This window comes from Rhinatrema bivittatum, chromosome 8, assembly GCF_901001135.1.
Source record: "Rhinatrema bivittatum chromosome 8, aRhiBiv1.1, whole genome shotgun sequence".
Classification (NCBI taxonomy): Eukaryota; Metazoa; Chordata; class Amphibia; order Gymnophiona; family Rhinatrematidae; genus Rhinatrema; species Rhinatrema bivittatum.
In genome coordinates, this window is record NC_042622.1 from 232,656,512 (window position 1) to 232,684,472 (window position 27,961).

Here is a 27,961-nt window from a genome sequence, read left to right on the forward strand (position 1 = left end):
CAAATCAATATGATCATCTATTTTTTACAGAGCTGGTATCTCAGATTTCAGTATTTGCCGCCAGACCTATAATATTGGGGGGAGATCTAAACTGTGTAGTTGACCCTGCTATTGATAAGCACCCTGCGAGGGCTGATCATCCTATGGGAGACAATAAGGGGCCGCTGTTTCTTTGTGCGCAGCTGCAATTGCTAGACCTATGGCGGGTGCTGAATCCTGGGAATCATGATTTCACCCATCTAGCTAGGGCGCATGCCTCATGGTCAAGAATTGACTATTTGTTAGTGTCTAAGGTGCTGTTACAGAAATTTTCACGTGCTAAGATCATGGATTTAATAATCTCAGACCACTGCCCAGTAACCGCCCAGATAGAAGTTATCCCCTCTGACAGGTGCTCTCAATGGAGGATGCCTGGGTTTCTTTCTACGGATCGGGCCTTCCCGTTTTTTTTACAGAAAAAATGGTCCGAATATGTTAAGGATAATGAACAACACCTTCAGCAACCTATATTGTTTTGGGAAACTGCAAAAGTAGTCATGAGAGGACATATAATAAGCTATACTAGCTATAAAAAAAAGAAACAATCTGCTGACATTCTTCGTTTAACTAAGCAGCTAGCAAGTCTGAAAAATAAACTCACGGGCCGTTCAACTGATCCAATCTTGGCGGACTATAGAGCTACTCAGTTAGCTCTAAATGACATTTTGCATGCTAAGGCCACCATGTCTATACAACAGTACAAATTCCGTATGTTTCACCATGCTAATAAAGCCGGCAAGATGCTAGCTAATCTTCTCAAAAGTCAAGAACCCAGTAAATTTATACCGGCGATTAAAGACACAAAGGGGAAAATACATACTGATTCGAGGGTAATAGCAAACATATTTTCCCAATATTACAAACAATTATATACTTCTGAAACTCCTCAAGTAGAGGACATATCACGTTTTCTATCGCAGGTGCACTGTCCCACTCTTTCAGAGGCGCAATGTGCCTTCTTAAATAGAGATATTGAATCAGCTGAAGTGGCGGAAGCTATTAAATCATTGCCAGCTCACAAGGCACCTGGGCCGGATGGTTTTGACTCAGTGTTTTATAAATCATTACTTGTGGGTCTTCCAGAGCCTATGACCCAGGTTTTCATAGCTATAAAAAACAGTGGGTCCATGCCAGAAACGATGAGGTCTGCAAATATAGTGGTCCTTCCAAAACCGGGGCGCGACTCTCTCCAAACTGGTTCCTACAGACCGATTTCTTTACTTAACTTAGATATAAAAATATATGCCAAGATATTGGCTAATCGCCTCCAGGATATTATGCCATGCCTCATCGGAGCAGACCAGGTGGGCTTCGTGAAGGGAAGGAGGGCTACTGTTAACATTCATAGGGTACTCTGCGCTTTGGAACATTGCACCTCTCGAGGGATCTTGGACCCTCTGCTGGTGGCATGCGATGCTGAGAAAGCATTCGACAGAGTGGAATGGGAGTTTCTGAAACAAACTTTACAGAAATTTGGCTTCCCGGATGTTTTTTTTCAATATATCACACTTTTATATACCAACCCTTCAGCCCGCATCATGGTAAATGGTTCTTTGTCGGAGCCTTTCCCGCTTGGTAGGGGTACACACGGCAGGGGTGCCCACTGTCGCCCCTTTGTTTATATTATCCGTCGAACCTATGGTGCTTGCCCTTGGGGATGACGTGAAAATACAGGGTATACAAGTTGGGAAACATATCCATAAAACTTTACTGTTTGCGGATGATCTGCTTTTATTATTGTCGAATGCACGGGAGTCCCTCCCTCGGGCGGTGCAAGTACTTGCAGCTTACCAGGCCGTTTCCGGTTTCAAACTTAATTTGGATAAAACCGAGGCTTTAGACATTATGGGCACTCTAGAATCTACTTGGAGGGACTTTCCCGTGCGATGGGCGGGGGATAAATTAAATATCTAGGTGTATACATTCACAAGAATACCCAGCAATGGTACCAGGTTAATATACCTCCACTGTTAGACAAGATTGGGAAACAGTTGGAGTCTTGGCTTAACTTCCCTCTGTCTATGCAGGGTAGGATAGCTGTCATAAAAATGATCACTGCGCCAAAATTATTATACTTATTGCTTATGCTCCCTATATACCTTTCGGGCAAAGATCTCAAATATCTCCAACGTACCATCACTCGTTTCATATGGCGGGGGAAAAAAGCAAGGATATCGTATAATACTCTTATAGCACCCAGAGTGAAGGGGGGTTTCAACTTACCCGATTTCAGATTATATGCCTGGGCGGCGCAGATGCGGTTTCTGGGGGATTGGTTACAGGGTACCAGTGAGTACACGGATTATGCTCTGGTGCAAGACCTATGCCAGTCGCTTCCCCCTAAGTTGGTTCTCCATTTACCACTTAGAGAGCTGTCTCGGCTGGGTGTTAAAGCTCAATTAATATCTGCTGTGCATAGGACCTGGCGAGAATTAAGGAATAGGCTTCAGTTGCCATCTCAGATCTCTTTCCAATATCCGCTGACTAATAACCCTATGACGCCTCCTTTTGACTCCATGTTTTTGGGGCGAAGTGAGCCTACAAAGGAGGTTCTTTTAGGGCATGTTTTGGATTCCCAGATCGGGGGGATAATACCTTTTGAGGTCCTACAAACACAGATGGGGATCTCTTCTAAGTATTATTTGGGTTATGCTCAGTTGCGGGCATTTGTCAAAAAATTTTTACAGTCAACCCAAGGACCTTTAGAGAATTCCGCATATGCTCTACTTTTAAAGGTATATGGGGGAAGACAGGGGTCGCTATCCATATTATATAAGTTTTGTCAAAATATAACACCCTACTCCACCTTTGCTCAACTACTACAAAAATGGGGAGCTGTTATTACGGAAGAACTCGATGAGTTAATGTTAAAAGAAAGCTATATGTCTATATCTCAAATAACAAATAATGTTTACTTAAGAGAACTTCAATTGAAAATTTTCCACCAGGCTATTTTTCCCCCGTTGGTAGCTTTTCACATGGGTATTGTTGGTTCTAAAGTGTGTTCTAAGTGCTCAGCCGGTTCAGCTACATTTATCCACGCTCTGTGGGATTGTCCACTTATCCAAGCTTTTTGGGAACAGGTTAGAAAGAGGGTGTCAGATATGTTTTCCACATCGATACACTGGTCAATGGCATTTTGTTTGTTAAATGTTGACTCAGGTGAATCCTCGCTAAATCATGACAACACTCTTTTCTTCTCTAAGGTGTGCTTGATTGTTAAAAAATGTATCCTCTTAAAGTGGGTGGAAGATACTCCACCAGATTACTTTTTATGGAACGCGCAAATGTCTAATCTTTACCCAGCTGGAATATGGATCGCTTTATAAGACTTTTTCATGTAAGAAAAAAGGTTTGTTTCGTGATATCTGGCGGGTTTTCTATGGTCAACTTTCTGAGGCCACGCAACAACTATTTCCGTTGGTAGAACCTGTTGCTCCTGCTGTTGGGCCCTAGGACTATGGGTTCATTACGAGTACAGTATTGCTCTTGAGGTAGAATTTCTTGCTTTTTTCTTTTCTGTTTCTCTTTTGTTTCTGCTGCATTTTTAATACACATTCATGGGGATTACCATACGTGACTATAAGATGTTACATATATATTATTTGGTTTGCTTGTATATATTCCCTGGCGGCAATGTGAGGATGGGAAGGGTGGGGAGGTGGGGATAGGGGGAGTAAGGGGATGTAACCATCAAAAATGTCAAAATCTGTTGTATAGGGTATTTTCAAGTATGTTCCGCACGGTTGCACCTACTGTATTATGTACTTTTGTATTCTTTGACAGTGTTGTGCTGAACGATTGTGTTTAATAAAATATCTTGGAAAAAAAAAAAAAAAATAATGAAGTCTCTATTAGTTGGTCCATTAAGTACATTTTATAAAGATGCATTGCAGAGGAACTCCTTCCCATAAGGGTTCAACAACGCTTCTATTACAATACTGACCAAACTGGAGAAAGACCCTCTACTCCCCTTCTTCGTAACAGACCAATCTCCTTGCTAACTATAGACCTAAAGATTTTAGTTAAAATTTTGGCAGACAATTGAAGGGAGTATTAGACTTAACCTATTTCCAGGCGCCAAGTGGGTTTTACGAAGGGTAGGACCGCGGGATCCCATATAATGAAATGAATCACTGCCTTAACTCTTTGCAGGTCTCACCAAGTTCCCGCTATAGCTTATAGGATTTGACTCTGAAAGGCCTTTGACTGGGTCTCTTGGCCTTATATGTTTTCAGTACTCCAAAGATTTGGCTTTTAAGAAGAAATAATAAAATACATCACATTATTATACAAAGAACTGACTTCAAATATTGTACCTAATGGTTCTAAGTCGGCAGCTATTAGGATTCAACGGTGAGTTTGACAAGGATGCCCTCTATCAACCCTCCTATTTATTCTGACCATCGACCCCCCCTGCTTTGGAAAATTGATACTGCTGGGAATATTGATGGTTTCAGCTCACTGTGTGCTAATTTTCCTTACTAAACCAAGGGAATCTTTAGGAAAACTACTGGAACTTCAGAATCTATTTGGTCAGTTTGCAGGTTTAAAAATTAATCAAGATAAATCTGAAGCCCTGGATGTTTATGGGAATAAGAAAGATAATTGGACAGACAGATTTCCATTAAGACTGATTGAAGGGGGAAATGAGGTACTTAGGAATTAAAATTCCATCCAATTTTAACTCAGTTTATATGGTTAATGTAAAGCTCCTCACTTCAGGATACGGCTAAAGCACTAACATCCTGGGGCACTCTGCCTCTCTCTCTCCACTTACTTAAAATGATGGAAATACCTAAGTGGCTGTGTGTCATGCAGGTGCTACCCTTATGGATAACCAGGAAGGATCTTAGAGAGGTAGATAAGCTTCTAAGGAATTCCCTCTGGAATGGGAAAATTGGAATGGGCCAGAATTTCCCTGCAGATCTTGCCCAGGCCAGCTGTCCTGATTTAAGAAGATAATTTGGCATCCACGTTGAGCCACGTTGTGGACTGGATCTGGGACACCTCGTTTTTTTCCCCTCAGGAACATTTACAAAAGGTGGTTTGGGGCCTATTTCTTTGAATGTTTAACCTCAAATTGGTGAGGGTCTAGTCCCAAAAGAACGGAAAGCACATCTACTAGTGAACTCAGAGAAACGTTTGGGTAGCTCTTTGCAAGCTACTACATCATAAGAGCAGAGCTTCGTCTCTTATGTTTTTCTGCAATAACCCCCTCCTCCCCCCAGGAGTAGACAATCCTATCTTCCAGAACTGGCATGGGAAGGGATTTAAAAGTATTCAGCAATTATTTTCGGAGATTATTATAATCATTCACAGTTTTCAGGAACTACAGGAGAAATATGCATGATCCCACAAAAAAAGTCTTTGCACATCTGCAACTACATCATTTTCTCTCAAGCTCTCTGGAATCTGTTAAGGATTTAGATTCTAATGGGAGGTTGAGAGAGTTTTTTTTGAAGGGAATACGATTAAAAACCCCATCAGTTGCATGATTTAATAGAAATCTAAATATAAAACGTACAGGGATACTCAAAGAGATGCATGCCCTTCCAGAATTCACTTGGGGGCGGATTTTAAGAGCCCTGCTCGCCTAAATCCGCCTGGATTTAGGCGAGGCAGGGCCCCTGCGCGCCGGTGCGCCTATTTTACATAGGCCTACCGGCGTGCGCAGAGCCCCGGGACTCGCGTAAGTCTCGGGGTTTTCAGAGGGGGGCGTGCCCGATCCGCGTGGCATTTTCGGGGCGTGTCGGGGGCGTGGTTATGGCACGGGTCAGTCCGGGGGTGTGGCCGCGCCCTCCGGACCCGCCCCAGGTCGCGTCCCTGCGCGCTAGCGGCCTGCTGGCGCGCGGGGATTTACGTCTCCCTCTGGGAGGCGTAAATCCCCCGACAAAGGTAAGGGGGGGGGGTTTAGACAGGGCCAGGCGGGTGGGTTAGGTAGAGGAAGGGAGGGGAAGGTGAGGGGAGGGCATTAGAGAATTCCCTCCGAGGCCGCTCTGATTTCGGAGCGGTCTCGGAGGGAACGGAGGTAGGCTGCGCGGCTCGGCACGCGCCGGCTATACAGAATCGGTAGCCTTACGCGCGCCGATCCAGGATTTTAGCGGCTACGCGCGTATCTACTAAAATCCAGCGTACTTTTGTTGGCGCCTGTAGCGGCAACAAAAGTACGCCAAATCGTGCTTTCTGAAAATCTACCCCTTAGTGTTTTACTCATATCCACGAGATTATGTTAAACGTAATTTTAAGAGAAACACAATATACATTTTTGCAACAAATTTTATTTATCACATGAAAAAGCTTGTAAGGTAAAGAATTGTACCTCAGATGTATGCCTGAAATGCAACAAAGATGTAGCTAGCTATTCCTATGAATTTTGAACGGATTCAGAAATTTGTAGATCCTGGTCACAGGTAAGGGAGATTTGTACTAAAATACTCCAAACGCCACTCCCAGGAGATTAAAAAATCTGGCTGCTTGGAATCTTTGATGACACATTTTCAGGGCTTGGCTCCGGTAAAAAAATTATTCATAGATAAAGTGAGCTTAAAAGCAAAAAAAGTAATTCTCTCACGTGGATAGGCAAAAAGGCTCTGCAAATAGTGCATTGGCAAACCAGAATGGTAAAGTTACTTACCTTTGACTACCTATTGGCTAAGACAGGATCGGAAAAAAAGATATGAACGGATGATAGAAATCTGGCAACCTTTCATAGATTTTCTCTCTCCTGCAGCCCGGAAGGTAATACTTAACTTATGATATTGGACTCAAGCATATGTAGAACATTAATAAGGCTGAAATGAGAGGACATTCTGATTACAAATGCTGCAAGTGTCATTAACTGTAAGCAGATGGGGAACTGCGATTGGGTGGCAGGGAGAAATGAAGCCGTAGCTACAACCATAGGCCTTCTTTGTACGCGGCTTTCCCTCATTGATGGTTATTACGCTTAACATGCTCTCACTCAACTATAATAATCTGTTCATTTAAACCTCTCATTGATGGCTGTATTTCATTGCTTTGAAATTAATAAATTATGTCAGTGCTTCCCAAACTTTTATCCAAAGTAACCCCATTTTAGCACTGGAAAATTCACGACCCCAGTGGATAATCATAAAATTAGCAGGCATGTGGTCTCCCACCAACAACCCCTCCATTCTCACCCTCGCCGCACTCCAGCAGATAGCCTCTCTCAACCACCATCTCCTCCTTCAATCCCACTCCCTCCCCTCCAGCATATCCCCTCTCTCCTCCTCTGCCCCTCCAGAGGATACTCTTACATCACCTCTCTCTCACCCCCTTCAATCCTTTTTGCATCCTTTCATTGCCAAGCGCTTCTTATAACCCCCTAACTGATCCTCTCTCAACATCCCCCACTCTCATCCCCTAGCCTCCCCTCCTCGCACATCGCCCTGATCCCCTCTCACCCCCCACAACTGTAGCAACAGCAATGAAAACACCTCAGACAGTATTCATGGTGAAGCGTGCTCCCGGCTTCTGGGAAGCCTGCCCTTTTATTGTAAATGATTTCATCGCATTGCATAGGATACATACGTCACATATTTTGCTGCTACAATGTTTTCTACCATAAATGTTTGTGCTGACCTTTTACTAAGTAGGCGCACGTGGGCAGTAGGTGCAAGCGGTCAGTCTGCAGGCAGGGAGGTCTGAATGGGCTGCGTCATGGGAAGCTGGGGATACAGCGAAGTTACTGTCTCTGAGGTAGTTTGCAGATCTGGTGAGGGATGAGTATGTGTACTAGCTGTGCTGACGGGCAGTCTGTTTGTTTCTTTACTGTCTGTTTCTAAGGGCACATGAACTAAAAGTGGTGACTTGAGATTTTTAGTCCTGATGTGTTCTAAAGCCTTTGTACATTTTTGCCAGAGCAATAACTGCCTTATGGGAGCTCGTGGAGATGTATGCAGGCTATTACCTATCTGAACCCAATGATCAACATTCAGGGTTCCAGATTCCGGGAACCAGGGACAACGACAAGCTATTTCTTTCATCAATTTTTCCATGTCCCCCAATTTGATATGTACTATTTCTCCCTTGGTGACGAAATAATGATTCTTTACTAATTTTTTCAATTCTTCCGCATGACTTCTATGCTGAATTGAAATCTTACCTCCCATACTCACGAATGTTTGGGAACAGACTCGCTGAATAAATATTTATGACTGTGGGAGCGGGTCTGTTGTTGGGAGCAAACTCGCCGAGAGAAAAAAAAAAAACTTACGTTTGCAGGAGCGAGTTTTGCTGTTTTACGATGCGCATCTAGGCTTTTTGTCCAGCCGAATGAGCAGGGAGCTTGTCACGTCTCGGATCTCCTTGGTTCACGTCTTGGATCGCGTCTTGGATCAAGACTTGAATCACGTCGGGCTCACCAGATGTAGCAACAGCAATGAAGACACCTCAAACAGTCATGGTGAAGCGTGCTCTCGGCTTCTGGGCAGCCTGCCCTTTTATTGTAAATGATTTCATAGCATTGTATAGGATACATACGTCACATATTTTGCTGCTACAATGTTTTCCACCATAAATGTTTGTGCTGACCTTTTACTAAGTAGGCGCAAGTGGGCAGTAGGTGCAAGCTGTCAGTCTACAGGCAGGGAGGGGGGAGGTCATTAGCTGGTCGTGAGGCAATTGTACTGAGCTATTTAGGTGTGAAAACCACATAAAGGCTCTTCCACCAAGCTTTTCCATAACATCAGACAGCGCAAGCTTCTCTGCCAAGGTCCCCCTTTAAATCATCTTCTATCAAACCATAAGAGAACTATATAAGAACATCAGCTATTGTCAACAACCTATAAGAGAACTACACAAGAACTAGACAAGTTCAATTCTAAAAACTCTTTGAACCCCTATTCAATACCCCATAGAACAACACAAAGAACTCCATAGATCATCACAAAGAATTCCCCAAAGAATTCTTCAACTTTAACTCCTTGGCAGCCCAAAAGTACAAAATGCAATTCCCAACCTCCTGACAGTCTTAAAAGCTATAATCAACCCCACACAGAAGTTATCTGCCTCTGCCTATATTAGGCTATGTATATTGTATTTCTTTGTTTAACCCCATATATTCATTTCCAAGTTATTCTTCCTGTTCTCTGTAAGACATTTGCTTGTCACTGTTATTGTTCAAAATGTAAACCGAATTGATCAATAATTCTGTTATTGGAAAGTCGGTATAGAAAAAACTTTAAATAAATAAATAAATAAATAAAGGCAAGTAGGTCATGAACTGTTCTGGGGGCTGCAAAAGCTTGCACTAGATATGTTTACTGCAGACTGATTTCCTGTTAGCTGGTGACAGAGGAAGGCTGTTTTACTTGCTAAAGCTTGCTGCGGTCGGAACATGACATTTCCTATGCACTAAGCGTAGGCCCAAGAAAAAGACCGTTAGACGTGGTGATAGATTTTAGCCCTCTGACGTGGCCTGCCAACTGCCTGAAGGCCAAGCTCCTAATCTCCACACACAACCTCCTCTATTACATCCCCAGACCATCTTCTCCCCTCTCACCTTCCACAGCAAATCCTTCTCCAGCTGATTCAACCCACAAACCCCTCCCTGCCTCTGATCCCTTCCTTCAAACAGCCCTCTCGCTAAACATCCCCCTTTGCTTTGGGCCCTGGGGCAAAGGGAGATGAAAACGGGTGAGAAGAGCGGGCAGGCTGCTGAGAGGGGCAACCTTTTTCTCTTGGGTACATTCAGCGGTGAGGAGCCACGGCAATCTACACTGGCTCATGCACACTTAGCCCTTTCCGCTCCTCAGGGCTGCTCCTAAGCCAGGCGGAGATTTGCAAGTAGCAGCAGCGTTAATAATGAAAGCTGGCACGGGATCTGTGAGCCAATGCAATCTCGCAGACCCTTCAGGGGCCCCGATTCCTCCTCATGCAGAGCTTCCCGTTAGCCAGAGAAACTCATGCAAGGGCAGGCCCTGTGAGCACATGCTGGCTCACAGGCCCCATGCTGACTTCCACTATTATTTATTTATTTAGATTCTTTTTTATACCGAAGTATAGCGAGGAGCCTTCACTCCGGTGTACAATGAACAACTTCATACATTAAACTTTTTTTTTTTTTTTTTTTTTTTTAACAGAGAATATAAACTTAAACATCAGTGTTATCAATAACATCTCAGCAACAGCAGAGTGGTAAGAAACATTATTAGAAAACATAACTATAGTAAGTATCATGAATTTGGGTTTTCTTAAGAAAAGGTGAATAATAGTTAAGAATACGGAGAAGTCAGAAAGGAGAGGAAGAGTGATGAAAAAAAAAAAGAGAAATAAAGTGAAGGGGTTGTGGAAATTATAGTGGTAAGGTTCAAGGTGAAAAATGGGAGAAAAGAGAGAGTGGACAGAATGGGAAGAGTTAAGTAGAAGGAAGTCGAGATAGTATGAGAGGGTAAGGGGTTCTTACAAGTGGAGAAATCAAAGACTGAGGGTGGACATTAATTTAGGCTGTGAATGCTTGCTTAAATAGCCAGGTTTTAAGTTCTTTTTTGAAGGATTTGGTATCCGTTATTGAGCTTAGATAAGATGGTAAGGAGTTCCATTCTATAGGGCCAGCTATAGAGAAAGCTCGATTCCTGGTGCTAGATAATCTTGCATCTGATAGAGGGGGAATGATTAGTTGCAATTTATTAGAGATTCTTGTTGACCGTGGAGGTTTGTGTAGTTTAATCATGCAATCAAGTGGACAGTTGTTATCTTTGTATATTTCGTTATGAAGAATAGATAAAGATTTGTATTTGATTCTTTGGGCGATAGGTAGCCAATGTAGATTCATCAGGGTTGGTGAGATGTGGTCAAATTTCTTCTTTCCAGATAGGACACGAGCAGCAGCATTTTGCAGTAATTGTAAGGGTTTTGTAGTGGATTTGGGGAGACCGATGAATAGAGCGTTACAGTAATCTATACAAGAGAAGATGAGGGATTGTAAAACAGTTCTGAAATCATTTGGATATAGTAAAGGTTTTAGGTGTTTGAGTATGTGCAGTTTGTGGAAACCTTCTCTGGTTTTTTTAGCTATGCATGTTTTGAGATTTAGTTCATTATCAATCCAAATTCCTAGGTCTCTAACAGTGTTCTTTAGTTGGATATTGATGTTGTCAATTGAGAAGAGGGTAATTTGATCTGGTTGTTCCGGGTTGTTTCTTTTTAATAGGATACATTCAGTCTTGTTCATGTTTAGGCATAGTTTTAGCTGGATTAAAAATGTTTTGATTGAGTTAAGGTGTTTTTTAGTGAGGCAGATTGCATCTTCAATGGTGGAGGTTATTGGAATTAACAGTTGGATGTCATCAGCGTATAAAAAGAAAGTAATGCCTAGGTTTGAAATGAAATAGAAGAGAGGTAGGAGGTATATATTGAAAAGAGTGGCTGAGAGAGCAGATCCTTGAGGAACTCCAGTTTTTAGGGGGTAAGGGTCGGATGATATATTGTCGAGGGTGACTTTGAAGTATCTGTCATTTAAATAGGAGGTGAACCATTTGAGAGTGTTCCCAGAAAGGCCTATGTTGGATAGACTAGATATAAGACTCTTGTGGTCAACCGTGTCGAAGGCAGCAGAAAGATCCAGAAGTATTAATAAGTGGCTTAGGTTGTTGTCAAAGTTTCTTATAATTTTGTTAGAGAGATTGATCAGTAGGGTTTCGGTGCTGCTGTCTCAAAGAGCACTTGCCATCTGAGGCACTTGTGACCCTAGCTGAAGGTTTTGCAAGCCCTGCTCTATATATCATATCATTATAAAAAAAAAAAACAAACCACAGCGAGTATCACATTGCACTTTTCATTTCTGGCATTAAAAGTAGCACATTAAATACATCTTGGATTCAGCCTTTGGAGCCAATAAGTCCCCTCTGCACTGAAAACAGGCTCACTGCTGTGCCCTATGCGAAGACAGGAACCGCTGAAGCTTATTCCACAGCTTGGATTTTGCTCAGTCCATCTGCATACTGGAACTCGGTGCTGTTCTCATAGTCGTACATGTCTAGTGCCACCTCGCAGCTCTCTCTCACCACCCGCTCCTTGTCCCGGGTGTACAGCCGCAGTGTCTCTAGGCAGGAATCCTTGGCAATAGAGCCCAGTGCTTCGGCACATTCATGGCGTACCATGGGGTTCTCCTCCACGTTCACCAGTGCCTCAGCCAGCTGGGGAATGGAGGCCTCGTGCTGCATCTGGCCAAGGACGAAGCCGATTTCATGTCGGAAAAGAGCGCTGCTGCACTTCAGACCTGAGGTAGCACAGGAAGGCAAGAAAGAAGAACTAAAGCACTGGATCAGGCTAACAAGAAGCAAGTCAGGTTATCTTAAATTAGGTGGAAAGCCTGCCTCCAGAGAGCAGGCTGGTGTTGCAGCCAAATCAGCCGAGTTCTCAGTTTCTCCTTCTGTACCCAGGGAAAGGAGCTCTGTAAATGTATCGCTCGCAGTCCCTGGGAGGGAGCAAGCACCGGGATTATTGTGACAGCATCATATTCTGGGTGAAGTACAGCGGGGTATTGGGCTTGCTTGGAAGCAGTCTAAATCACTATATGGTGAACAGAAGGGTAAATGAAGGGGGAGCAGCGCCCATAACTCTCGTGGAGCCTTCATGCAGGACTCGAACCTCAGCCGGGTCCCCAATATTGTAATTGTATTGCACAGTTCCAAACAGAGATGGCAGGGGGACCAAATGGGGCTACAGGTGGCCTTGACTAGAGCTGATTAATACAAGAGGCAGACATTCCAGGTGAGATAATGGAAAGAAAACACCCTGATTTGATGAACTGAATTGTCACAGTCTTGTTGAATGAGAAGACATCTTACCATCGGCAAGTGCCAGCACAGCTCGCTCTCCACCAATATTTCTGAGGGCAAACATAGCCCGATATCGGTCAAAGAGTGTCTGGGACTCATCCAGTAAGATCTGCCTTAGCTTCTGCACATCCTTGTCCTCAGCAGGGGGAGCAGGATCTACAGACAGGTAGGGATTGTTGTCAGGATGCTCTTTGTTGTTCTGTAGCCATTCAAGCCGTCTCACAGCCAGCTGGCAAGTCTCTGCTACCTATGCCAAACACAAAGCCTCACATTACAAAACCGCCCAACTCAAACAGCTAACTTTTGAAAATCAGTGCTAGGCAGCAGCGATTACTCTCTAGACCTTACCCTGCTCCCTGGGATAGAAACAAAAAGAGTCACCTAGTGAAGCCAGCTGCCTAACACTGTACATGGTGGTCTTTGCAAGCCTCCCCCTGTAGCATTGCACAAGCCACATATTATAAACCCAAGGCAGAAGTCTCTCTCAACGCTTACCTCAATAACCGGATCTGCAGAATACCGTTTTAGCAGATCCAAGACGTCCAGATTTCCAATAGCTCCTAACGCCTCCCCTGATGGTAGAACACAGAAAATGCTTAAGATGACCAGGAATACAATGTAAAAAAGCTTGGAAAAGAACATGATTCTGCATCCCACTTGTACTGCTGCTATTCTTCCACAAGAATATTTCACAGTGAAGCGTGAAGGGCTAGGACTCAGAGCTGGGAAACTCAGTCAGTCAACCCTGAGAGTCAGGATGAGCACAGGCAGACTGGATGGTCCTTACCTGCCCAATATCCACTATACTACTGAACTGACAGATCTATAAATGTTCATGAAAGTGATTAAGTCTGGGGCAGATCTAACCACTTTCATGAACATTTCTAAAATTAAATTGGCAGAGGTTTGTGGGTAATTGGGCAGTTCTGGTGAGATTCTAGCCAGTCACTATAAATGCGCTATTCAATCAGTATGCCAAAATGGTATAATCCATTGTTTAAGATCCAGAATGAACTGACAAGCTAAAGGCATTTGGTCATTAAGTCAGAGTGTGAAAGAAGGGAAATTAAAGGAAAATTAGTTTCTTACCTGATAATTTTCGTTCCTGTAGTACCAAGGATCAGTCCAGACACCTGGGTTATGCCTCCGCACCAGCAGGTGGAGACAGAGCAAAACTTTGACGGGCTCTGTCATATACCAGGGTGCCTCCCACAGCCTCTCAGTCTTACGTAATGTCAAAGCAGAATGGAACAAACCAAACTACCTAACTATAACCCGCCTATAAACTGAGTCCCAACAACCCCCAACTGGAACCGAATACCCAGAAGGAGTGAGAAAACATAACATCCGGAAAGAAAACCACCGAGCGGACTCTCCGCTATTTCAGAATTACAAACATACAGATATGGGCGGGTCTCTGGACTGATCCTTGGTACTACAGGAACGAAAATTATCAGGTAAGAAACTAATTTTCCTTTCCCTGTACGTACCAGGATCAGTCCAGACACCTGGGAAGTACCAGAGCCAAGTTATCTAGGGTGGGACCCCGAGAGTCCTGCTCGGAGAACTCCCACTCCGAAAACCACTCTCAGCCGAGGCTCGGACATCCACATGGTAAAGTCTCGCAAATGCATGAAACGATTTCTACGTCACTGCCCTGCAAATTCCCTGAGGCGACCCCTGAAAGATTCCGCCCCAGCAGCGACATGAGACCTCGTAGAATGAGCCCGAAGACCCACGGGTGCAGCATTCTCACGTAGCAAAGTGTGGACCCAATAGTCTCCGTGAGTCTGCGCGCTATCGTAGACTTGGAGGCTGCACCTCCACTTTCTTGGAACACTCCACAAAACAAAGATGGTACGTTACCTAAAGATAACGCCCTAGCACTCTGCGAACATCCAGGTTCCGCAAGTCCCGTGCCATCGCATGAGTCCGTTCCCCTTCGTGAAACGACGGTAGCTCCACTGACAGAATCAAATGGAAAAGGAACACTACCTTCGACAGGAAAGAGGGAACCATCCTCAACGACACTCCCGACACCGAGATTCATAACAAAAAACGGCTGCCGACATGACAACTCCTATAGCTCGGATATCCGTCTGGCTGACGCGATCGCAATTAGAAATACCACTGTCAGTGTAAGGACCTTCAGGGTCGCCCGCTTAAGAGATTGAAACGGAGCTGAACATCAGGCCGACGGCACCCAATTAAGGGCACCCCATTGAGGTTCCAGGAAGGGTATAGATGACGCAGAGGAGGGTGCAAAAGTTTAGCCCCCCGAAGAAAACGCGCCACAACCGGGTGTACGGTCAAGGCTACTCCTTGGACCTTACCCTGAGGACAACCCCGAGCCGCCACCAGAACCTGAAGCGACCTACAAGGTAACCTTTAGCAAGGTCTACCTGGAGGAATCCCAGACTGTCGGAAAACGACGCCCGCACAGGGACTACTACACGGTCCGCACACCAAATTTCCAATACTGTCCACACTCTAACATAAGCAAAGGATGTAGACGTTGCTGTGACCTCCGTAAGGTAGCTACCACCGCATCGGAGTGTCCTGTAATCTACAAGCGCTGCCTTTCAAAACCATACCGCGAGACGGAAGCGATTCGCCTCCTCCAAAAGACGGGCCCTGACAAAGAAGAAGAACCGCGGACCCTTGACCGCCAGGTTGAGGAGATCCGCAGACCACGGAAGCCGGGGCCACTCCGGCGCTTCCAGGATTACCCCCGAGGGGTGAAACTCTAGACGCGTACAGTCACACATTTGTCGACCAGGGAAGGACCAGAGCATCAACTCCCTGTGCTTCCCTTTCCGTGCGCCGACCGTAGAACCGTGGGGCTCGTGCAACTTAGAAAAGTGGTCATCAGAATCATGTGGAGCGTGCCCCTTCTCTCGCCGAGTGGACGAAACGCCTCTTCGGTCAGCTCCCACTCACCGGGATGTACCAGTCACCGGGATGTAGATGGTGCCGACTAAGAAAGTCTGTCTGAACGGTGTTCACCCCGGCAATGTGGAATGCCGCAACATTGCTGAGAAGTGCTCCGCCCAACACATCCACCGTTGCGCCACCGACGCAACTAAGCGACTTCTGGTTCCGTCTTGGCGATTGATGTACGCCGTGTTCGCGATATCTGACAGAACTCACACATCCACCGTTGCGCCCCCGACGCAACTAAGCGACTTCTGGTTCCGCCTTGGCGATTGATATACGCCACCGTGTTCGCGATATCTGACAGAACTCTGACTGATTTCCCCCGAAGTATCGGAAGAGACGCATGCCGGGCTAGAGATACCACCCTGATCTCAAGCGGCTGATGGGCCACCGCGATTGATCTCTGGACCACGGTCCCTGCACCGAGCATCCCAGGCACACTGCTCCCCATCCGTAGAGACTGGTATCCGTGGTGACAACTGTCCAGTCGGTCATTACCAGGGAAAAACCCACCAGGCAGATGATCCGGGACATGCCACCATTCGAGACTGGCTCTCGCCTGGTCCGTAAGCGGGAGCGGTAGATGAAACTGTCCCGACACCGGAGTTCAGCAGGATAGCAAAGCGGACCGGAAAAGGACGGCGATGCGCAAGCGCCCCTGGCACCAAAGCTATAGCGGATGACATGGAGCCCAAAACTTGGAGATAGTCTCTCTCTCGAGGGATATGGAGAGCCAACGGGTTCCGCCCTTGACCTTGTAACTTGACCACTGGTTCGGCTGTGGGAATACCTTGCTGCGCCTGGTGTTGAAGGAGCGCCCAGGAATTCCAGAGACTGTGTCGGGGTCAGATAACTTCTGGCAAGGTTGGCCACCCAACCGAGAGAGCGCCACAGCTGAAGGACCCCCTGGAGCACTAGCTGACACAGAGGCTCGGACTGCGCTCGGCTCAGCCAGTCGTCCTTTCGAAGCTGAGCTGTCACCATCACCACCACCTTGTAGAACATGCGGGGAGCGGGGCGAGCCCAAGAGGGAGATCCCAGAACTGATAATGCCTGCCCAGAATGTAGAACCGGAGGATCTCTGGTAAACGGTTGTATGCCGATATGGAGCCATGCTGCTGTGAGGTCCAATAAGACTAGAAAACTCGCCCGGATGAACCAAGGCGAGGACCGAGCCAAGACCCCATCGTGAACCGCGGCCTCCGTTTCGGGAAGAATGAAGTACATGGAGTAGCGACCCCTGTACTGCTGCTCGGCGGGCACCGGCACTATGGCCCCCAAGTCCTATAGGCGCTGCAGGGTTCCCTGCCCCGCTTCTCTCCTTTCCTGGTACTTGCAGGGAGAGACGAAGAATTTGTCTGCAGGAGTCTGTACAAACAAACTAAAGAGCATCCGTGACTTATCACGGAAAGGACCCACTGGTCCGACGTAATCTTGATCCATCCCTTGAAGGATAGCGATAGCAGAACCTGAGAAGAGGAATGGACCCGTCTGTTTCACACTGGGAGGTCTAGAACCTGCCCCCCCGACGGAGTGTTACTTTGCTTTCCGAATTGTCTGCTGCAAGAGGACTGAGACCACGACGGCTACCTATAAGAACCCACTTGGTAAGACGCCCCGGACGGTCTCGCTGGACGTGACTTTCTATTTTCCCGGAACCGAGACCTAGCAAAAAAAGATCATCCAGCTCCTTGCCAACCAACAACTGCTCTTTGAAGTGCAGGGACCCCAGGTGGGTCTTGAAAGAACCATCTGGAGCCCAAATCCGGAGCCAAGGGATGCATAGACCGTGGATCTGGCAAACGTGCGCAGGAGATCATAAACGCATCCGCGTTGGAAGCGAGTACTACCGCCAGACGACCCGCCTGTGTGGCTTCTCCTGGCGAGAGACCAGCTTTGCTGCGCGAGTCTCCAGCGCAGACACCTCGGAGCCCCAGCTTTCTGTCCTGCACGACCGAGAGCCGTAGCCCTCATCACTGGAATCATGGACCTCTTCGTCACGGCAGACACAGCCGCGACCACTCAAGACAGTCGCAGGGTCTCCAAACGTCATCAAGGAGAAGATACAGCATGCCCATAGCCTTGCTTACTGTCAGACCCCAATCCGGGGTGTCCCAGATCCGGAAGAGAAGGTCTGTCACCGAGAAGTGGAAAGAAAACCACCGCGGGTCCTCTGAGGTCCAATAGGACCGGGTCCATAGCTCCCAGACGGGATTCCGCCGGCGGAGCACCAGAATGGCTGGGATCAGCGGTGCCAGCCCCTGTTCTTAAAAAGGACGTACCACCCGTGGGTCGCCCCTATCCATGGCTGACGCTCCTTAGATAGTACCAGGCTGTACTGGTACCTCCGGAGATGTGGAATCCGTGGCTGTCCCAGGCAGCACGGACCTGAATGGACTTCTTTTTTTTTTTTTCTCTGTTTCTTTTTCTTCCTTTCAGCGGGTCCGAATCCCCTCGGGACTTACTACTGACGCTGCTACCTTCCTCCTGGGAGTTTGGCTGCAGTCCCGCAGAGGAGGGCGCAAAAGTTTCCTACCCGCATACTTAGCCTTAAAAACAAAAAACCTTGTGCCTAAGTAGCACAACTTCTGAGGAAGAGCCTGCCACCGAGCTGTCATCCCGCATGGAAGAGACCTCCCCCGCTAGAACATGCCCCCCCGATGGGAGCAGCTGAGGAGAAAACGCGGGAGGCAGCGATCTCTCCCCCAGCGCTGACGGCATGGTATCCTGAAGGAAAATCAAAATGGCTGCCGTTCCCGCGCGCGGCGGGGAACGGATCAATCGGCCCTGCCTCCGGCGGTCCTGTGCTCCCCGGCGACCGTGGCGCTCGCATCCGACCCCCCCGGGCCTAAACGGAAGAGCCCTCGTCTCCCTGCACGCACCCCAAACCCAGGCCGTCACACGAGAGACGCGCGCGCCGAGCCGGCCGCGTGGCCCGATGACCTCAGCGGCATCTGGCCCCCCCCCCCGCTCTGAGAAACTGCGACCAAACTGCAAATACAACAAAAACAGAAAACCAGCCGCGACCACAGCGGAGAGCCGGCGCCCACAACCGAAATAAAAACAAACTTTTTTTTTTTTTTTTTTACAGCGTAGCACTTGCCGATCGTTGTCCTTGGTGCTGGACCTCCTGCTCCAGTGCGGGGTGAGTGAGCCGGGCTCCCCGGTATCACCCCCGACGCTGCTACCCTCAAGGGTTCGGGTCCTCGACCCTGAGCAGCGGCCTCAACCAGGGAGGATGGTCCCCTCGGAACCTTCTAACCCCCTGGGAGGCTTTCAGCGACCAGGATCTGAAGACTTCTCTATCCTCTTCTTCTTCTTCTTCTTTTTTTTTTTTTTTTTTTTAAAACCTCGCGTAAAGAAAGAAAGAGACCAATCCTGACTAAACTAAACTAAGCCAAACAGGAGTCTCCAGAGACTGTGGGTTTTGCACCTTCCAACTGCTGGAGACAGAGTAAAACTGAGAGGCTGTGGGTGGCACCCTGGTATATGACAGAGCCCGTCAAAGTTTTGCTCTGTCTCCACCTGCTGGTGCGGAGGCATAACCCAGGTGTCTGGACTGATCCTGGTACGTACAGGGAACTGAATTTCAGATCTGTTTAGCCCAAACTGTTGAAGGTGTTGTATTAAAGCAATTACATGATTTTCGGAACAGCACCGCATTCTGAACCAATACCACTTCAGACTCCAGAAAGCGTTTAGCATGAAACTGCTACTCCTATCTAATCTTGAGACTATCTGTCAGGGTTTTGACCAGGGCACTATCTCCATGATGGTCCTGCTTGACATATCCAAGGCCTTCGATACCTTAAACCCCTCTGTTCTGCTTCACCACTTAATGGAAATTGGGAACTCTGGCACGGTCCTGAGCTGATTCACCTCCTCCATCTCTGATCGTGCACAGCAGGTTTCTTCAGGGTCTTCTTTCTCCAAACAGTTTGGCATTACAGCTGATGCTCTGCACTCTCTCCTATACCCTTCAACATCTACTTGACACCCCCCCTGCATTTTAGGAGTGCATTATAAAATCTATTTGTATCTGCTTTTATATGAGACTTTGTTTTGTAAATTGCTTTATATGCGCCTTTTTTGCTAAATTGCTTTATATGTGCCTTTTTATTGTAAGTCACTTTGACTTTTCTAAAGAAATACGATCAATCTCTATTACTCTCTATTTGTCTAGTTTTTCTAACAGGGTCATTCATCAAAATGCGTTATGGCATTAATGCCATAACAAACGCGATAATACGATTATCCCATGGTGTGAATGCAAATTTTTTTGAAGGGGCGGGATTGATTAAAATGCAATAGCATGCGTCACACTAAACCAGAAATAAGTCCACCTTTTTTCCTGGCATTAAGTTGTGAGATATACCCAAAACATGCAGAGTGAGACGTACGAACGGCACAGTACACCTCAGTGAAGATTTGACGTCATTTGGAGTGGGAAAAGTAAGACTAAGATGAGATTTCTACAATGTTCTCTTCTCCCTAGCTTGATGGACTTTCCTCACTCCAAATCACGTCAAATCTTCACCGAGTTGTACTGTGCCGTTTGTACGTCTCACTCTGCATGGGAAACTGGCCCCAAAACCCTAAACCACCACCAAAACCTCACCTCGAGCTTTAGCAGGCCCTCCTATAGGCATATAAATAGTTGAATACTAAGAAGGCCTTATACATAGGTGCTCTCGCTCTCTCCTTCCCACTTTGTGAGCTGCGAAATAGGAAGTATCAAGGGATGTGAAAAGGTTTACTGCATCCTGTGATACTAACTAAGCACATGGGGGTAGATTTTCAAAGGGGTACGCGCGTACCCCCCAAAAACCTACCCCAAACCCCCCCCCCCTGCGCGCGCCGAACCCATTTTGCATAGGCTCGGTGGCGCGCATAAACCCTGGGACCGCGCGCAAGTCCTGGGCTTGCATGGAGGGGCGTGTCGGGGGCGACGCGGCGTTTCGGGGGCGTGTCGCGAGTGACGCGGCATTTCGGGGGCGGCGCGGCCGCGGCCTCCGGACCAGCGCCCGGACCAGAACATGGAGCGCGGCAGCCAGCCCGGCAGGCGTAACTTTGCCGATAAAGGGGGGGGTTTAGATAGGGCTGGGGGGATGGGTGGAAGGAAAGTTCCCTCCGAGGCCGCTCCGATTTCGGAGCGGCCTCGGAGGGAACGGAGGCAGGCTGCGCGGCTCGGCGCGCGCAGGCTGCTGATTTTGGGCAGCCTTGTGCGCGCCGACCCCGGATTTTAATGGTTACGCACGTATCTATTAAAATCCCACGTACTCTTGTTCGCACTTGATGTGCGAACAAGAGTACGCATGTGCGCAGATTTATAAAATCTGCCCCATGGTGTGGTAATTTTTAGAATTACCCTAAACACGGCCCTTTCTCTTACCTCAGGTGCTATCCATGCGATATTATAGCATTTCGATGAATCTAGGGTTTAGAATGCGACAAAGGTTAAAACCTCTGCTTCCAGCACATCACTTCAGAAGTGTCCTTCAGGCTCTTGTATCGACAGGGCTACACTACTGTAACTCCTTTCTCCTTGGACTACCAGCCCAAACCCTTAAAGCATTAAAGACAGTGCAGAACTCTGTAAGCACATTACCCTGGTTCTCATGAGGAACTTTGTCAACTGCCTTCTGAAAATCCAAGTACACTACATCTACCGGTTCACCTTTATCCACATGTTTATTAACTCCTTCAAAAAAGTGAAGCAGATTTGTGAGGCAAGACTTGCCTTGGGTAAATCCATGCTGACTTTGTTCCATTAAACCATGGCTTTCTATATGTTCTGTGATTTTGATGTTTAGAATACTTTCCACTATTTTTCCTGGCACCGAAGTCAGGCTAACTGGTCTGTAGTTTCCCGGATCACCCCTGGAGCCCTTTTTAAATTTTGGGGTTTCATTAGCCACCTTCCAGTCTTCAGGTACAATGGATGATTTTAATGATAAGTTACAAATTTTTACTAATAGGTCTGAAATTTCATTTTTTAGTTCCTTCAGAACCCTGGGGTGTATACCATCCGGTCCCGGTGATTTACTACTCTTCAGTTTGTCATTCAGGCCTACCACATCTTCTAGATTTACCGTGATTTGGTTCAGTCCATCTGAATCATTACCCATGAAAACCTTCTCTGATACGAGTATCTCCCCAACATCCTCTTCAGTAAACACTGAAGCAAAAAAATCATTTAATCTTTCCGCAATGGCCTTATCCTCTCTAACGCCCCTTTAACCCCTCTGTTGCATCTTTTGGACGCAGGCGCCTGCGACCACTCTGCCTCACCTCTCTTTTAACTTTCTCCTCCTCCTTTGGAAGAATGGCTGCCTCTGCTGCTGTTTGCCGAACCCCTTGGGTTCTTCGAGCCAGTATGGGCGTCCCCGTCCGCCATGCTTCTTCCTGAGGCCTCCTAGGGCGCGCGCACGCTGCCCATATTCTTAAACACATCATGGCGGGAACCTCGGGGGCAGCCCCACCGCATAACGTCAGTACCTCGGGTATTTAAACCTCCGCTCCAATACGAGTTAGCAAGGACTTCGGTTTTGCTACTCTGACCGTTTCTAAGCTGCTCGCTTAGATTCCTCACTACCCTCTGGGGTATTTCGCTACCTACTGAAGCTCTGGGTACCTGCTCCTCGGGGGCCTCTCGCTTCTACTTGCCCTCCGGGGTTATTCAGCCTAATCATCAGGACACCCGCCCCTCGGGGATCTTGTCTGCTTTATTCCAGGTACCCTCGGTGCTCCTAGGTACTCGCTCCTCGAGGGCCTATCCTGCTCTGGGTATCCTGCACCTCGGACCACGGGTCCTTCTCTTCACTAGACTACTGAAGGAAGCTATCATCGCTGCTACCCAGTGAGTACTACTATGCTCCAAGCTCTCCTCACTCCACCCTTCAGGTTCACGGCCTATCCCGCACTGCGGAACACTACTGGACCTTCGCTACATTTGGGTGAGATCATCAACTACATTACTACTGAGACTATCTGGAGCCTTACTGTGATATCGCTGAACTACAGCATTGTCCATTCCTCGGACAAGGATCGTCTTCGTCATAGCAGTATAATAAAGCTTCCTTTCCTCTGTGTCCGCTTGTATTGAGTCTAGCCTATCGTTGTGGTTCCCCATGGGTCACCACTTCGACCAAGAGTTCACAATAGGCCACAAACCCAACACCCTCGATCATTTAACAGGTCCAACTGACTCCCTCACAGTCTTTCTGCTTCGGATATATTTAAAAAAGTTTTTTTCTGTGAGTTTTTGTCTCTATGGACAACTTCTTTTCAAATTCTCTCTTAGCCTGTCTTATCAATGTCTTACATTTAACTTGCCAACGCTTATGCAGTATCCTATTTTCTTCTGTTGGATCCTTCTTCCAATTTTTAAATGAAGATCTTTTGGCTAAAATAGCTTCTTTCTCCTCCCCTTTTTACCATGCCGGTAATCGTTTTGCCTTCCGTCCACCTTTCTTAATGTGTGGAATACATCTGGACTGTGCTTCTAGAATGGTATTTTTTAACAATGTCCATGCCTCTTGCACACTTTTTACCTTTGTAGTTGCTCCTTTCAGTTTTTTTCTATTTTTCTCATTTTATCAAAAGTTTCCCTTTTGAAAGTTTAGCACGAGAGCCGTGGATTTGCTTACTGTCCCCCTTCCAGTCATTAATTCAAATTTGATCATATGATCACTATTGCCAAGCGGCCCCACCATCGTTACCTCTCTCACCAAATACTGTGCTCCACTGAGAATTAGATCTAAAATTGCTCCCTCTCTTGTCGGTTTCTGAACCAATTTCTCCATAAAGCTGTTATTTATTCCATCCAGAAACTTTCTCTCTCTAGCATGTCCCAATGATACATTTACCCAGTCAATATTGGGGTAATTGAAATCTCCCATTATTACCGCACTACCTCTAACAAACATTGACCCTCAGATCTTAAAGATCTGACTGGATGGTAGATATTTAAAAGCATATTTATACAGAGTAAGGAGTTTTCACTTAAGACTAAATTAAGCATCACAAGAATTCTGTAGTGAATTCTAAACTTAACTGGTAGCCAGTTGCGCCAGGGCTTGGGTGCGCATACTGTGCATTGCATGGAGTGGCACACCCAGGGGGGGGCAGCAGGCCAGCAGCAGCAAGAGAGGCTGCGGGGCCACCGGCGGAGCCTAACCCACCGGCGGCCGAAGGAGACACTGCCAGCTGCCGTCGCTGAAAATGAGAGGCCTGTGTCTTCTGCTTGTTTGCGTGCATGCATGCCCGCACACAGCTTTCCCTTCCCCCCTTCCCAAGCAGGAAGGTCAGAAGACCATGGTGGAGCTCATCCCACCTTGGCCCAACAGGAGGCCCATGGAGCTGTGGTGGAGCTCATCCCGCCACAGCCCGATGACAACAGGAGGCCATATGTGTATGTGGGAGAGCTCGTCTGTGTGAGAGCCGGTGTACCTGTGAATTGTCTGTGTGAGAGCCTGTATGCTTGTGTATGTTTGTGTGCCTGTGAGAGCCCATGTGTCACATATAGGCTCTCACACACATATATTTAATGAATCTGTGAGGGAGAGGGAACCTGTATATGTTAAAGAGGTGACTGGAAAACAGAAAACCACAGGTATGGCGAGATTTTTAAATCCTTATTAGTTTTAATTTTTGGGTGTAATTTGATGACTTTGCTTTTTCAAAATATTTAATTTTTTGTGGGGGGGGGAATAGAACATGTTTTTTAATTATTGGATTTTTTATTCATCAGATGTTTTGAAATATTTTATTGGTGCTTGGGAAATTTTGGATATTCTATTCATCAACTATTTTGAAATATTTATTCTTTTTATGAATTTACTAATATGATTGAGGTTTTATATTTCTTGATTTTGTTATTTTTATAAAGAATGGTAATGTTTCTGTTTTTCCATTGTTGTGGGCTCCAGTTCAGTTCTTCTCAGCACATTTCTGTTTATACTTTCTGATCTCTTTATTCTGTATTTGGTGAGGTTCTGTCGGTGTTCTGCATTTGTGACCAAGACGAGATATTTAGTTGTTCTGGGTAGGGTCTGGTGGCTGTCAGCGGGCTCGAGAACAGACACCGGAAAAATTGAGCGTCGGCTGTCAAACCCGCTGGCAGCCGCCACGGGCCCTCATTTGCATCTTCTCCCCCCCCCTGAATCGCACGCACAGGAGAGCGGGCAAGCGCTTTTACTGAATTGGCCTTATAGATTGCAGGACAGAGCTGGGCTTTATTTGATAGGCCCAAGACAGACACTGAATGAAGAGGGGGGGGGGGGGGGGGGAGGCAGCACAGTAATTTTTCACACAGGGCAGCAAAATATCTAGCACCTGCCCTGCTGGTAGCCACTGTAATGCGTGTAAAACCAGAGTTATATGCTCATTTCATGATGTGCCTGTTAAAATTTGAGCTGCCAAATTCTGAATCATCTCTATGGCTCTAATGGTATAGCCAAGCAGACCCAAATATAGGGAGTTACAGTCTTCTAAGCATGGCAATATACGGACTTGTATCTCACTTCTAAAATCTGTCATATTGAAGAAAGGATTTAACCTACGAAGCATTTGTACTTCCAACAGCATCTCTGACCTAACTTACAGGTCGATACAGTAACGTTGAGTTAAAGATTCCCGGTCTGTAACGTGCTGGGAGCGCACAATACAGTCAAGTAAGGCCATCCAGCGATACAGTCTCCAGTTTCACGCGTCCTTAGCGCTTCCTAAACCCTTTCCTAAACCCTTTCCGCACCCAGCATGTAAATGAACGAAAAAGCTGTATAATGAAGGAATTAGCTATTCCCCTGCGATACTGTAACGGGCGCTGATATTATCTCCTCCGTAACCCGCTGTTCTGCCGCGGCCTTAACCTGCTAGTTTACCGCCTCCCCCTAGTAGGAGTTAGTGTAGTGTAGTGTAGTGTAAAAACATTGCTTACCCGCCCTGGTCCCGTCCGGTCTCCTGCAGCCCCGTCCGGTCCCCTCCTCCCGAAGCAAAAAAAAAACAAACGAAAAAGTAGCAAGGCTCGGGCCTGCTACGGTAAGTGTAAAAAGTGTAAAAAAACAAAAAACCTGTGTGTTATATAAAAAAATAAAACAATTTTAAATACCTGTCGGAGGGCCGTGGGTCCAGGCGGCCGGTGGGCGGCGGGCAGCCATCAGCGGCATCCGGTAGTCCCTTCTCCCTTCCTCCCTCCCTCCCCTGCCTGGATGAGCGCCAAAATCGCACGGGCGGGTCGGCAGCGGGGGGGGGGCGGCAGCAGGATCCGGGAGCGGCGGGTAGGCAGGCAGCGGGGTCCGGGGGGGCAGCGGGCAGCGGGGTCCGGGGGGGGCAGCGAGATCCGGGGGGCGAGTAGCGGCAGCGTGTTCGATCGGGCAGGCAGGTAGGTGGCAAAATAAAGATGGCCGCCTGCACGGGAAAATCGTTGCAATTGGCCGCTGAAGACGTGACGTCACGACGTTTGGCGTCACGGGGTGTGACGTCACGTCTTCAGCGGCCCAATTGCAGCTTTCCCCCGTGCAGGCGGCCATTCTTTTTTTCCCACCTACCTGCCCGATCTAACACGCTGCCGCTACTCGCCCCCTGGATCTCGCTGCCACTTGCCACCCCTGGATTCTGCTGCCGCTGCCCCCCGGACCCCGCTGCTGCCTACCCGCCGCTCCCGGATCCTGCTGCCGCCCCCCCGCTGCAGACCCGCCCGTGCGATTTTGGCGCTCATCCAGGCAGGGGAGGGAGGGAGGAAGGGAGAAGGGACTACCGGATGCCGCTGATGGCTGCCCGCCGCCCACCGGCCGCCTGGACCCACGGCCCTCCGACAGGTATTTAAAATTGTTTTATTTTTTTATATCACCCACAGGTTTTTTGTTTTTTACACTTTTTACACCTTTTTACACTTCCTGGTGCCTGTCATTTCAAATGTCATTTGAAATGACAGGTACCAGCGCACCCAGGTTACTGTATAGGCGCTGTTACAGCGCCTATACAGTAAAATGGGTTGCGCGGGCATAACCCTTCCCTAACGCTTCACAGCCGCGGCATGCATTTGCATGCGATTAGAGGAGAGTATCGGGGAGTTAGTGAAGAGAACTGTGCGTGCGGGGAGGAAGGGTGCGCCTGACACTGCCGCACTGTTTTTACCGCGGCCTTACTGTATCGAGCCGAATGTTACATAAGGTCGCCACTCTGGTTCATAAGCTTCTTTCTGGTAATTCTATTCCCCTAGATTCACTCTCTCTTACACATTAATGTTCCTGTTCACGCACTATGGTCTGCACATGCCCAGCTGCTTGAGGTTCTTTCTTTTTGCTTAGACCACCTTAATGAGGCATGGGCATGAGCACTTTCAGTGGCTGGCCCTTCCTTGTGGAACTCTAGTACGGTTTCCTTAAAGAAAGCAATGAAAATCTTATTTTTCTAAAGGCCTTTGGGCAGCAATTGCTCCTTAAATTCATGCTGAAAGGAGCCTTTTTAAGCTTCACCTTTGTTGTTTTATTGTTTTGTTGATATTCTGTTTTTAATTTGTGTTCCGATATGTTTTGTTTTTTTTACATTATATATGTAACGTTTGTCCTCCGCCTTGAACGTTCTAGGAAATGAGTGAAACATAACTCTAAAGCATGCTGGTACCTGGAGGGCTGATGGCAGAAACGGGGGATTACAAATACCACAGTGCACCAGATGTAAACAAAAATACACAGCCCTGATTAACAATCTCCCTCTTTAAACCGAGTCAGGAAGGGCTGACCACTAATCCAGGTCAGCCCGGAAAGACTAAGTCAGTACTAGTTCTACCAGAGCTGCTTCCGGTGGAGTTCCGTGCCTCTCGTCCTCACCTGCTTCATGCCGGACCATTGGTTCCTGACCCCTGTCCTCCAGCACCCGCACCAGTACTGGGACGGCCGCTTCGTCCCGCATCTGCCCCAGGCAGTAAGCCAGCTCGTGCTTCAACAAGGCCGACTCGTCCTCGAAGGCTCGGCCGATCCAATCCACGGCCGCCCTGCCGCCCACATTCCGCAGGGTGAAGAGGGCCCGGAAACGAGCCTTGAGCGGCTGACCGGTGTCCACCAGCACCCGACCCACGGCCGCCACCTCGGACTCCGTCACCATCTCAGGCAAGACTCAGCCCCACACTACTTCTCGCAGTAGTGCGGCGCGCTCCGAGCACGCGCATGCGCAAA

The 27,961-nt window shown here is 47.3% G+C and overlaps 1 protein-coding gene across 1 annotated transcript; it reads right to left on the reverse strand.

Annotated features, from left to right (window-relative positions):
• Window positions 1-10,096: 10,096 nt before the first annotated feature.
• Window positions 10,097-27,953, reverse strand: DOHH (deoxyhypusine hydroxylase). The gene is made up of 4 exons (XM_029614036.1): window positions 27,617-27,953; window positions 13,341-13,417; window positions 12,855-13,092; window positions 10,097-12,283 (listed from the first exon to the last, which is right to left on the reverse strand). The coding sequence occupies exons 1-4, from the start codon at window positions 27,888-27,890 to the stop codon at window positions 11,967-11,969; spliced, it is 906 nt and encodes a 301-aa protein (XP_029469896.1). The 5' UTR covers window positions 27,891-27,953; the 3' UTR covers window positions 10,097-11,966.
• Between the last annotated feature and the right edge of the window lie 8 nt (window positions 27,954-27,961).